At 41.2% G+C, this 13,625-nt stretch overlaps 1 protein-coding gene across 1 annotated transcript; it reads right to left on the minus strand.

Annotated features, from left to right (window-relative positions):
• Window positions 1-3,642: 3,642 nt before the first annotated feature.
• LOC146386313 (uncharacterized) lies at window positions 3,643-8,432 on the minus strand. The gene is made up of 2 exons (XM_084932426.1): window positions 8,316-8,432; window positions 3,643-5,748 (listed from the first exon to the last, which is right to left on the minus strand). Coding segments are annotated over exons 1-2 (876 nt in total). The 5' UTR covers window positions 8,317-8,432; the 3' UTR covers window positions 3,643-4,873.
• Between the last annotated feature and the right edge of the window lie 5,193 nt (window positions 8,433-13,625).

Raw genomic sequence — 13,625 nt, forward strand, 5'->3', positions numbered from 1 at the left:
GTTTTCACTGGAGCTACAGTATCCAGAGTCGTACGTAGTGAGGAGGTGAAATTATTAACAAGATAATCGACCTCTGTCGATTGTCGAATCTGTGAAGTAAGTCGACTGTCCAGTAGAAAGTAATCAATACAAGTGTATGTATGATGAACAGGGGAAAAAAAAGGTGTACTCTCTACGTGTGGGGTTGAGAAAACGCCAGGCATCAATAACAGAAAATTCTTCAAGGAACATATTAATAATTTTGGAAGAGTTGGATTGCCTACCAGGCTTATTTGAGGATCGATCCAGCGGCCCGAGCCAACAATTAAAATCGCCACCAAGAACCAAATAGTGGGAAGACAAGTCAGGAAATTTAGTGAAAAAAGTGCTAAAAAAATTTGGATCGTCCCAATTGGGAGCATAGACATTGGCAAAAATGAATTTAGTGTTCAAAATACTACCACTCACAATAATGAATCTACCATTCTGGTCCGCTATAACATTAGAAGAAACAAATGGCACTGATTTGTGTATTAAAATAGCAGCACCACGAACTTTGGATTTAAATGTAGAGTGATAGAGTTGGCCCACCCACCCCTTACGAAGTCTAAAATGATCTGAAATTTTTAGGTGTGTTTCTTGTAAAAACACAACCTGGGCGCCCAAAAATTGCAAATGATGGAGGACCTTGCTCCTTTTAATAGGTTGGTTCAGACCTTTACAATTCCAGCTACAGAACTTAAACGAGTGACCTGTTTGTTGATTATTAATATTTAATTGCGATACCATGTTAGAACATAGGTTGAAAAAAACCAAAGCTGACCGATGAAAAACACAGAAAAAACAAAGTCAGTGAACAGAACAGTACAACATAAAAAACAAAGAACACCCAAACTTCCCCCTAAATGCTGAAGCATCTTCCCTAACAAGATGCGCGCACCCCCCACCAAACACACCCCTGAGCACTTCCTCCCAACCATTCGAAGTCCCAGTTGAGTTCAAGCTCCTTGCAATACAAGGCAGAGACAAATCAAGGATTGTATGAAAATATATTAGAACAAGACACATCCTATAAATCAAGCTCACCTCAAATAAACATAAGTATGTTACTTAAAAAAAAAATACAATAAGATACAATAAAAAATAAAAAACAGTGAAGAAAGAGAAAAGAAAATAGAATAGAATATTTCACAGAAATTAACCAAGATGGACATATCAGCCCAATGGGCTAAGACACTTATGTGCCCTGAGAGGCAGGGCCCCCCAGGATCTTATTGGCAAAGTCCGTGGCAGACGCAGGATCAGTAAACTTACGTACAACTCCATCTGGAAATGTCACCCTCAGTTCTGCAGGATAGAACAGGCCGAACTTGATCCCAGGACAAGAGTGCAGAAGGCGCTTGACACCAGTAAACTGTGAACGTTTTTTAGCCACTGCAGGTGTGAAGTCTGGAAAGATGGAGATCCTTCTGCCCTGGTAAAGTAGAGGAGCATTTGCCCCTGCAAGACGTAGAAGCTGTTCCTTGACATGGAAGTAGTGGACTCTAATGAGGAGTGGGCGAGGAGGCGCTCCCTCTCTGGGCTTTGGTCCAAGGGACCTGTGAACCCGATCTAACAGAGGTGCTTCATTCAGTTTCAGAAGATCTTGCAGGAGATGGGAAATAAACTCCCTAGGGTTAGAAGTCTCCAAACCCTCGGGGATGCCAATAAGACGAATATTATTGCGCCTTGATCTTCCTTCTAGATCCTCACATTTAGCTTGCAGTTGTCTGACCTCCTCCGTTAGGACACTTACAGCAGATTGAAGAGAAGTCAGGTCGTCACTGCAGGTTGTAGCTGAAAGCTCCAAATCTTTAATGGTGGTCCCTTGAGCATTAACGGTGGCCTGTAGGGTGGTTATAGCATCTTTAAACTCAGCCTTCACAGATGATATTTCTGACCGCAGTGTATGGGTAACCGTATCAATCTTGCATTCAAGCTTGTCGCAGATGTCCCGTTTCAGAACCTCCAATGCTCTGGTAAATGTGACTTCGCCGAGCGGTGCGCCCGCACCCTGCTCATAGCTGCTCTCCGTGATAGCCGCGTCACGTTGAGATTCGCGACCCAGCTCCGGGCTCTGTGAACCACCCGCGCCAGCCTGACCCCGTTTTCGACGTTGCTCCCTCTTATCTGCCATTGTGCAGAAAAAGAATAAAGGGCAAATGGTGGGACTTTTAGTGAGAGAACTTGATTGTCCGGACGCAGCCGCTACGGTCACCACAGCCAACCAGGAAAGAAACTCCTGCGGCCTTTCCCAGAAGTTGTCAAAAGTAGGTTTCCCGACCTCAGAGAGTGAAAAAGTGAAAATAAATAAATAAGCGGGTGCCCAGCGGCAAAAAGGGTTATTTAGAGCCCACAGGGCTGATATAGAAAGTACAGATGCGTCTTAAAACAATATTTTTGTCACTGCTTTGCAGAGCCCCGGGAAACACGTCTTCACACCATAGTGTCTAACAGCGCCCCTGATTGCAGCCATTCGACTCTCTGTGAATGGTACTCATGGACGTTGATCAGTGAGCGTTGTTCAGTGGTCATGAGAATTTGCATATTAATGATCATAAACTGACCTCCCAGCCCATTGTTCCGTCAGTGCTGCTGGTTTCAGTCATTATGCAGATGTTTACAAGGTTGGAAACCTGCAGTCAGCTGAGACTGAAGAAGTCAGTTGGATGAGTGACAAAACGTTTCTCCCACTGAAAACATCCAGATGAACAGAATTCATTTTTTGGGGCTGTTTATAATAGATGTAATTTATCCACTCTGGGTTTTTTATTGTTGGTATTACATGTCCAAAGAATAGAAGCCATGATGTGATCCTGCAACAATTTAATTGCATACTTTAAATTTATCAGGGATCTCTGGGGTGTCTATGTGTCTTTGTTTGAAATCATTAACAATAGCAGCCCGTCTGACAGCCTGGTGGAAGTGTTTCAACAAATGTGTCCTTAGAAGTTTATTTAGATGGTGCTATTTCGAACAATTCTGACTTTACAATTAATATGAAACCACTGTACTTGTGCATACGAGTTAGAAAAGGCTTCACACACCTGCAGCACATTTTTAAAGTAATATCCTGGTCTTATTTTGTCACTTGATGCAGACGTACAGGATACGGACATTTATCTGCAATACCTACAACTTAAATCAGCTGTCCACTCACTTAATACTGAGCTTAATACTATAAATATTATCTTTCCACAGGCAACTTCAGGACTACTCAACATTCCAATTACAAAAAAGAAAAAGAAAAATGGGAATCAGACCTATCACTACTATCACTCCATCACTACTAATGCCAACATCTGGAATGAGATTTGCAGAAGCATCTATTTCAAAACAAAATTTGCCAATTTACAGCTAATGCAATATTAAATATTCCACAAAACTCAGCTTTCTGGACAAACACAACTTTAAATAGGAGTCACATCAGAATTGTTCACAAAATTAGGTAAATGGTTTTATGCAGCTCTGCTTTTACAGTTGTGCTTTAAATCGACTTAAACTACAGTATAAAAGAGCACTTGCACTGCAGTGGTGGTCTCTTTGATTGAAGCCCAAGTCAAAAAAAAGCCCAGTATGCAGATGACATTGCAGTCTTCAGTAATAGATTAAAGTTTATTGTCATGTACACTGCAAAACACAAATGGTTACTCTGAGCAATGAAATTCTTACTTTGCGAGTTCCCAGGCAGGGGACAGAAGTAGTGGTTGTAGTGGTGGTTGAAGTGAGCCTTCAGAAAACGAGGGAAACGGCTGGCTCACCAGAGGAATGGGCGCAGGCACCTGCCAGGTGGCAGGAGTGTGATCTGTGTGCTGTGGGTGGGTGCGGTCCTTAATGATGTTGTGTTCCCTTTTTCCGACCTGGGTGATGTAAATCTCCTGTAGTGGTGGGAGGGGTACTCCACAGGCAAATTGTGCCGTTGGAATTACCACACTGTGATGGAGTTTGTCAGGATACTCTTTGCTGTGCATCTGTAAAGGCTGCTAAGAAGTTTGGAGGTTAATCGAAATTTTCTCAGCTTCCTTAGAAAGAAGAGGTTTCAAGATTGAAACCATCAGTATCATGAACTGAACACACCTGCAAAGCAGGTTGCTGAATTTAGCTGCGTGAGTGTCATTGAATACCTGTGCCTGTGAAAGAAGTTAGTTGCACATGATTATGTTCTTTCTAGCACATGGCTTTGGAAATAAATATAATTCCATATTTTAGTTATAAAAAGGGGGTTGTTATAGTTTACCCCTTCAACATCAACCAGGTAACCAAAAAACTGAAGACCACCTCAGAATCTGGAGCTTTTTCCTATAAGAGATCTGGAAGTGACTCAGAAAAGGGAATAAATAGACATTTTCACATAATAAATCTGCAACAGTCGGGCTGCGCATGATGAGAAATAGAAATCTATTTTAATATTTGATATCTGGCAAATAGGTCTTTAAATTAGTTGGTGTTGATGCTTCTTATCACCTGTCCATGGGCTTTTGGAGAAAAAACCCATGGACGGTGTCTGCTCATTATACTGGAGTGCTTTTGAAGAGAGGTATTTTGAATATAACTTTGTAAGGTGTAGTCCCCTCACTTATGTACTCATCAGTAAAAAAGCTGTCTTTGTGCCATCTGAATTTCATGTTAATTACAGACAGAGGAGGATTTTTTTAAAGGTTTATTTGAAGATCATCACACACTGACAATGTTTTTTTTTTTTTACATCGGAGTTTCAGTGGTAGAGCACAGAGACAACTATGAAAAAGGCAAATGTATTGATTTATTTATTGATTTGGTGTTGATAAAGTAACTATCTAAACTCTGTAACATTAAAAACAGTCAGAATCTGCTCCTTCACTCATGCATCGTTTCACTATAAAACAGTCACATCACATAAATCCTGCTGAGGGGAGATTACAAGTGCAGTCTCTTCAGAATCTTCATCTTTATTTCCACCACTCATTCCTTCTGAATGACTTTGACCTTCATCACTTGAGGTACTCGTTTCATCCTCATCCTTGTCCTTGCTCTGGTTCCCCTCCCCTTCATTCTGTCTGTTTAGTGCCCTCTCCCTCAGATCATCCCCCTCCAAACTTGAGCAGTCATCCGAAGTGTCGCTGTCTTCCTCCTTGTGTTCTCCTTTTTCCTCGTTGCTTAGTTCATCATTAGCTCCTTCTCCACCCCTCCACACCTCTCCCTCATCTGCCTGTCCTTCTTCTGTGTCCTCCATGGCATCCTCCTCCATGGCATCCTCTGCTGTTCTCTTGTCCCCTGGCCAAAGCTGAACACCCAGGTGGTCCTCCAGGTTCCTGATCCATGTTCTCAGCCTCTCCCTCACATCTAATAGGAACCTGGGCACAGAACCACTATGGTCGGACTGCTGGCACACGTGATGGAGATATGCCACAAGCACCATCAAAACCATGATGACCAACAGAATGACAATAAGCCAAATCTTCACTGCCTTTCCGGTTGTGGAGGGTGAGGAAGTTGTGCTAGATAGAGCTGTATTTGTTGTACCTGATGGAACAACGGTTGTAACTGAATTGGATGTTGGGGAGGATGTTGTTGTGCTGTTTGTAGCTCCAGAGGGAGAGTGTGAATAGCCTAAAGTTTGAGTAAATGTCATATTGTTCTCTAGAGTATAGTTTTGAGTGCCGGTAGCAAAAGATACGGGAATCAAGAGTATCAGTATAAACACTGACATAAGAAGGATGGCTTTGGTCCTCATGGTGACTCTGTAGATCACTAAAAAGACAAAAAGCAGAAACTGCAGTTAAAATGATGTGAATCACAAGAAATGACCTCAGTAGCTCTAAACCCAATGAACAACCTGTGAACAGATTTGTCAGGTAATGTTTCTTTAAACACTAAATGATTATTCAGTTTTATTTATATAGCACCAAACCACAACAACAGTTGCCTCAAGGCGCTTAATATTGTAAGGTAAAGACCCTACAATAATACAGAGAAAGCCCAACAATGACACTACCCTTTTTGAGCACTTTGGGAATGAAAAACTCCCTCCCTCAGAAACATCTGGCAGAACCAGGTGACCAGTAGGGGCTGTGGGGAGGGAGATGGTCAACAGTGGGTAATTATGCCTCCCCTACTAAAGAAGCATGCCGTGGTGGAGAGCTGGAAAAAGAAGCAGCGGCAACAACAGGTAGACACTACAAAGGCACACACAGGAAGACGTGTGTGTAAATACATAAACCCCACATTGTTTGCAATAAACAATTTCTGTAAATGTGCAGATGTGATTATTTGCCAGCAACTTTCCTCTCTATTTGGAACTGTATACAGTAGATACAGCAGTGACTGTACTCTATAGCTCCATCCAGCAGGTAAATAGTTACATATTGTTAATGCACATATTTTAAATGTTTTAAAGAACTTCAATAACTCAATAGACTCAAGACATTTGCCTGAATTCTAAAGAAAAGAATATTTAAAAAAAAGATTTATAATGTGATGGTTTATTTTCATTCTTCCATGATATGACCTTAGTGTCTCCTCACTGTGCAGCTGGTCTTTTTTCCTGCTACTTATCTCTTCTCCTGCATATTGCATTACCATTCTGAACATGTGTCTGTCTCGTGGTTACAGCGTCACCAGTTTGCTCTGGTTTTTCAGAGGTTTTTCTTTCCCACGTTACTGAGTGCTTGGTAAGAGGGGAACTTTGCATTACACTGTATACAACAGATGCATAGAGTCTGACAGATTGGAGATGAAACTACTTTAGCAGAGGTACAAAGGTGAAGAAGAAGCAAGAAATCTGCTATATTTAACATCATAAATGATAAACACACTGTACAGTTACAGCAGCTGTGATTTAGCTAGAAGCCAGGCAAACAGGTTTTTCACTTGCATTTTATTTAGAATTGAACTATTGACATTATTAACATCATAATTTATAAATTGATATCTGAAAAAAATGTTCAGCTATGATTATGAGACACACACCTGTGTGAAGTGATAATCAGTCATGCTTGTATTAGTTACAGGAAGTATGCTGTCGTAAGAGTTTTAGTTGCTTTTAGGATAATTAAAAATACAAGACTGACTGATGAAAAGCACACGGACACTCGCTGAAAACTTCACGAGGTACACCTGGTCAGCTGCTTGTTAATGCATATCAGCAAATCACATGGCAGCAACTAAATGCATGTAGGAATGCAGTCATGGTCGAGATGACATCAGAACGGCGAAGAAAGGTGATTTAAGTGAATCTGGTTGTACTGCTGATCTACTGGGATTTTCCCATATAACCATGTCTACAGTTTACAAAGAAACTGGTCAGAAATAGAGCAGCAGCAGCTCCCTGTGTGAGAGCGCCTTGTTGATGCCAGAGGTCAGAATGGCCAGGCTGTTTTGAGCAGACAGGAAGACAACTGTAATAACCTTTCTCTATTTGTGTTATGTACTCTTCGTTGTGCATTTCAAAAAGAGCACCTTGGAATGCAGAACACATGAAACTTTAAGCAGATGGACTACAGAAAACCACACTGGCTTCCACTCCTGTTAGCAAAGAACAGGAAACTGAGTCTACAGTTTTTGTGAAGCCATGAAAACCGTTTGCACAGAACACTCCACTAATAACGAGAATGCCAAATGTTAAAGTAAAAAGGTTATATTTGCCCTGTTCACTGACTCACACTCATTCAGGCTAAGGATGTGGTTAGTTCTGTGCACTCTGCATCTGTGTTTCACTGAAAAAACAGGAAATCGATTTTGCACCTATCTGCAACTTTGCAACAGCAACTGCAGTAATCAGGTGGTTTTCTAACTGGCACCTGTGAATTCTGACTGTTCTATACACAGGACTAAATGTTCTTTTCACTGACAACAAAGTGAGTTTCACTGCTTCAGTCCACTTCAGATCACTGAGATCTGCACGTGGCCCACCATGTTAAATATTTATAGTGTGGTCACTGTAATGAAGCTTTCATTGCAGTGACCACATTAGAGTTCCTCATGAATAATGACAGCTGCTGAACTCTTATGAATCTCTGTAAAAGGAAACTCAGTTTTAGTTTAGTTAGTTAAATCATCCCAGGACTGAAGCTGATTCTAGCCACATGTTACATATTTTATTACCTTCAATTCAGATTGATTTCTCTCATACTGTAACACAGGAAACGTTTGTTCTTTAAGAATGAAGAACATTTACAACAGGTAGGCAGAAGACAAGGAGGTGAATAAATATGTCCAGTAAAGAAATGAGTTAAAATAAATGGGAAACTCTATAATACCAGAAAGATACAATATTAAAACGTAACAAACCAAACTAAAAACTGCAAGTATTTACTTACTCAGTAAATGAATAATTCAGTGAAGTAATGCCAAGCTCCCAAGAAAGACAGGATGTGAAGGAGGCAAAGTTATAGCTACGTATGTGAGAAGACTTAGAGAAGGGAAAGAAAGCAGACACTGAGGGTGGGTGGGGGAACAACAAAGATGAAGGCTTCAGAAAATAGGTTACCACATGCTCTCATCTCACAGGTCTCATGCAGTCATTTGTCTAACTTTCCTTTTCTAGCATTCAAATGCAGTTATTTTTTTCAAATGCAGCAGATATAAAATGCTAAAGACAGAAATTAAAGCTGCAAACAGAGAGGGAAGATAGCCTGTGCTACAGCTTGGGCGAGCTGTTGGTGATTATACGCACGCAGTCATTCCTATAAAGCAGCGGTCCCCAACCTTTTTTGCGCCACGGACCGGTTTATGCCCGACAATATTTTCACGAACCGGCCTTTAAGGTGTCGCGGATAAATACAACAAAATACAACTAGTACCAGTACCGAAAAAAAGAAGATTTATTCATAACACACGTGAAAAGACCCAGGAAAACCGAGTTAACGATAAAAACAATAACAAAATAACGCTGAAAACCGATAAAAACCCTGAAAACCATACATTTCACACCTGAGCCTCAACTCTCGCGGCCTGGTACCAAACGACTCACGGACCAGTACCGGTCCGAGGCCCGGGGGTTGGGGACCGCTGCTATAAAACATGTGAAGTTTAGGACAGATTACATTGATGTACAACTGAGAAATACAATGTGATGTCCTAGAATAAAACAGCCCTACAGGTCATGTTAATGTCCTAACACAGGGGTCAGCAACCTTTAACACCCAAAGAGCCGTTTGGACTCAGTTTCCACAGAAAAGAAAACACTGGGAGCAGCAAATACTTTTTGACATATAAAATGAAGATAACACTGTTATTGTTTTTTACCTTTACGCTTTGTATAAACAACTAAATTGTGTTGCTTATGAAATCCATGAAGTGCTACAGAGAAAATTAAATTTTATTTATGTAATGAACACATTTTGAACTCTTAAAAAAATATAACAAAAAGGAGATACACCCAGGTAAAGGTCTCTTTTAAATGAATTAAAAAGCTGAACTTAAATTATTCATATAGCAAACAAAAACTGTAGTGAGCCGTCATCCTTATATCACCTTTGGGATTTTGCAGCCTGTAGCAGAGCTTTGACCTGAATTTTAAAAATAATTGGAAAAAATCAACTGCTAAAAAAATGAAAAGTAAATATTTGCAAAATATCTGGATAAATATTTATTTTACATGGTTAATGTGTGTGGCGCAGTGTGGTCTGCAGTGCCGCTGCAGGGGAGGCACCTGAGCGGCATCCGCAATCAAGCTTCGCCGGCTTAAAGTCTGTGCTCTCTCTGCTGTTGTGTTGGTGTGTGTGGGCTGTGAGCTGGAAAGCTACAGCCGGCTGTGTGGCTACAGCAACCATGTGTGGTCAATAAAGAAAAAAAGCATGTTCGTGCAAACATCATTTTTTTCCAAACCACGTGAAGCCGCAGTATAAAGACTAAAGAGCCGCATGTTGCTGACCCCTGTCCTAGGAGAAGGCCCGAAATGGTGAAACGAGAACATTTTAACCCTTGTGCTCATTGTGAAAATTTTACATAAACATTGTTGAAATTGCTGTTGTTGGTGTTCCCTTAACAGACCACAACAAAATACAGTGCACTCACCACCAAACAAAGCATGTTGCTGCTACCTTTGAAATATCTCAGCTTGCATAGGAAATATAATGCCCATCCCTTCTTGTAACCAGCCTTTGTAAGCTTGTTGTCAGTCTAAACACCCAAACATACTACTTAAATCCTGTTCTGCCCTCTTCTTTCACCATCTCTGAAAGTCTTATGTATATTTAGAAGCAGACGATTTCTCCCAAACCACACCATTAGTGCTCTGTACTCCTGCTACTGTCATAAATGCACAAGAGAGTTTCAAGAGGTGGAGCAAGACTTTTCTCTGCATGTGAGCTGAGGCTACTGCAATGACATCTTGTGGCACTATGGAGGCGTTTGCTATCCCCATGTATGAGACCCACACATTCTCTGCATGTGCGTCTCTCAGCTTAAGCAGTGTCAGAGCGTAAATGGAGCGGATATACCAACATGGCTCCAAATTTACATCATTTCAAGTCACTAAATTAAAGAGGTTATTGTAATGATATAATGAATCCAACTCACAAAAGAAATGAATAAAAACACATTTCACTATTTTAGCTTCCTCGATGCTGCACACTGATTAGATATTTTATTTTAGGTTTCTGTAATGGGTCATCCACCACTATGCACGAGCTCTTTGATCAATTGTATTGTCTTGATGCATTCTCAATCATCCAGGTAAGTAAATCTCCAAAAGTTGAAGGAACAGTGATGAAGGAACTGTCCTCCCAACTGTCCTCCCAGGCCTTTGTTCCTTCAGTGGGCTGGTTTCAGTCATTATGCAAATATATTGTTTATAAGATTGGGGAAACCTGCAGTCAGCTGAGACTGAAGAAGCCACTTGGATGAGTGACGAAACGTTTCTCCCACTGAAAACGTCCAGATGAACAGAATCAACTTTTGGAGATCAATTATATTATTTGTACTAAAATATACAAGCAGAAGGAACAGTAAAGCTTGTTCTTATTTTTCTTTAAGATATCAAATTACAGTTTTTACTTGCATTCCTGAGCAGAAAAACGTGTTTTATTGTTTGAACGTTATGCTTGATTAATGCCTGACTTCCCAGAGAAGTACCAGATTTCTAAAATTCATGTATGTCTTCTTGTTTTTATGACAGGTCAAGGGCGTCGATTTGGCATGGACGGAAGGGACATGTCCCCACCAATATCCAGCGGTTATTGAATTGTCCCCACCAATAATTCAATCTCTTTGAATAAAGAAAAACAAACCCGATAGAAAGAAAAAAACGATCTGTCAGCGTCTCATTCACCCAGCGGTGCAGAAAGAGTTAAATTACGTTCTCTACTGGAGTCCTACCCATGTGACAAATATGGCCAATGTGATTGGCTGAGCCTTTCAGGGAGCTCTGTTTAGTTTTAGCAGCGGCAAGCCTGCGCTGCGAGGAGGAGAGGAGGACGGCAGCAAAGAGGAAGAACCTGGATGTAAGAAAGTATTTTTCAAAGAAACCTGTAAGTCACTTAAAGCCAAGTTAACGCATAAAATGTGTCCGTCATAATAACGTTACAGGCTATGCTAGGCTTTGGCCCACATCAGTCTAAAACTGTATGTAACCACGAATAACGTGTTTTGTAAACTAACTGCACAACAGGCAGCACTATTAGTTCTCTCAGTCTCAGAGTAACATTTCTAATTTTGATTGAAGCTGTCAGAGAAAACGGCAGCCTCGAGCAGCCAGGATATTAGTTCACAGAGGCTGTTAGAATTATACGTCTAAAGTTAAAATGTTGGTGACATTTTAACCTCGCTGCACTGAATGCCCAGACCTCTACATTGGAGAGACCAAACAGCCACTTCACAAGCGCATGGCACAACACAGAAGAGCCACCTCCACAGGACAAGACTCAGCAGTCCATCTGCATCTTAAGGATAAAGGACACTCTTTCGAGGATGCCAATGTTCACATTTTGGACAGAGAGGACAGATGGTTTGAAAGAGGAGTGAAAGAAGCCATCTATGTCCACTGTGAGCAACCATCTTTGAACAGAGGCGGGGGTTTACGACACTAACTCTCTGCCATCTATAATCCAGTTTTGAGATCCCTTCCCAGACGCCTTAACGCCCACTCACATCCTGGGCCATCTGACCTCAGGAATTCGCATGATAAGGTGGGGCCAGGTTTCACAATGAACACACCTGAAACTCTGGCTGATTGGGACCCACACCCAGTTTCACACCTTGGCTCAGGCGATTAGAGGATCATCAGGGGGTCCTTTTGTCTCTCTGTGGGGGGATACTCCCACTAGGTTTATATCTGGGACTCTCCACCATTTGACCTTAGAACTGAAGAAGCTTCTCGGATGAGAGGTGAAACGTCTTCAAGTAACTTAAAGAAGTCCAGACGCTTTTCTTTGCAAGCTCCTTTGACTACGATGACCTGGATGACTGAGAACCTTCACAGACATATTGGTGACACAATAATTTCTTCCTAATGGTACTGACATATTCATAGGGTTAATTTTTGAGACAAAATATCATAAGGTAGTCAGATTTTGCAAATATTCCACCTTGTAGTGCAGTTTGCACAGTTTTAAAATGCACTCACCCTACAAACATTACTGATGAGTCAAGATCTGCACAAATTGACAGAAACACTGAAGCAGCTGCACATTTTATTCTTATTGTCATGTATGTCCTGTTTGTCAGGTGACAGAAGAACCAACACAGAGCTCAGAGAGCAATGGTGACACAAGATCACAGGTGGAATTGGATGATGACTTGTTGGTTCATGACTGTATTTGAAGCACATGTGTGACTGCATGTATGTGGAATGTCTCACTGTTATTTATCAGGTGACAGAGGCGGCTCTGCCATGTTGTGGCTCGGACAGAGGTGACGAGGCGAGGTCACAGGTGACCAGTGTTGGGTAAGTTACTTTAAATTAGTAACTTAATTACATTACTAGTTACTTCTATCAAAAGTAACTCAGTTACTTCAAGTTACTCGTTACTTTCAGAGTAACTAATTACTAGGGAAAGTAACTTTGGTTTTACTCAGAATTCTCTTGTTAATGTGTTGCTTCCGTAACTGGATACCCAGCCAGACTGCCAGTCTTCTAGCTTGCTTACTTGCCACAAGTGCACTGTGCCACCTACCAATAGCAAGGAAAAAAATAATGTGCACATTTCCACGAGAGAAATCCCATGCCTGTACCGTCGTTGACCGCCGCATGATTCTAGCCTGCTTTTTACATCCAACACAAAAACTGCAGTCGTGGTGCTTTCGATTGTACTCAGAACTCGGAAATTCTGCCTTCTGAATAGGAAGATGTAGGTAACAGACGACTGCAGATGAGCTGCTTACAGGGCTGGACTGGGACAAAAAAAATCGTCCCGGGGAATTTGACTAGAGACCGGCCCGCCATTATAGGAAAAATCATAAAGCCTTTGAATGAAAACAAACGCTGTTGTGACAGTGATGTACACTGTTCTGATGGTATATATGCATTAATCTATCAATCGTTTGTTGTAAGACTCAGATAATTAATTTTTTAAAAGCGAGACATTTTAAATGAGAATAAGAAAGAAAAGTATTTCCTTGTGCCCCCCTTTCCCCGTTAATGCCCTACCTGCCCCCCTGGCAACACTTTGCTAGATCCACCCCTGCAC

Source organism: Perissodus microlepis, chromosome 6 (assembly GCF_051167445.1).
Source record: "Perissodus microlepis isolate ML-2025 ecotype Zambia chromosome 6, ASM5116744v1, whole genome shotgun sequence".
NCBI classification, from domain to species: domain Eukaryota; kingdom Metazoa; phylum Chordata; class Actinopteri; order Cichliformes; family Cichlidae; genus Perissodus; species Perissodus microlepis.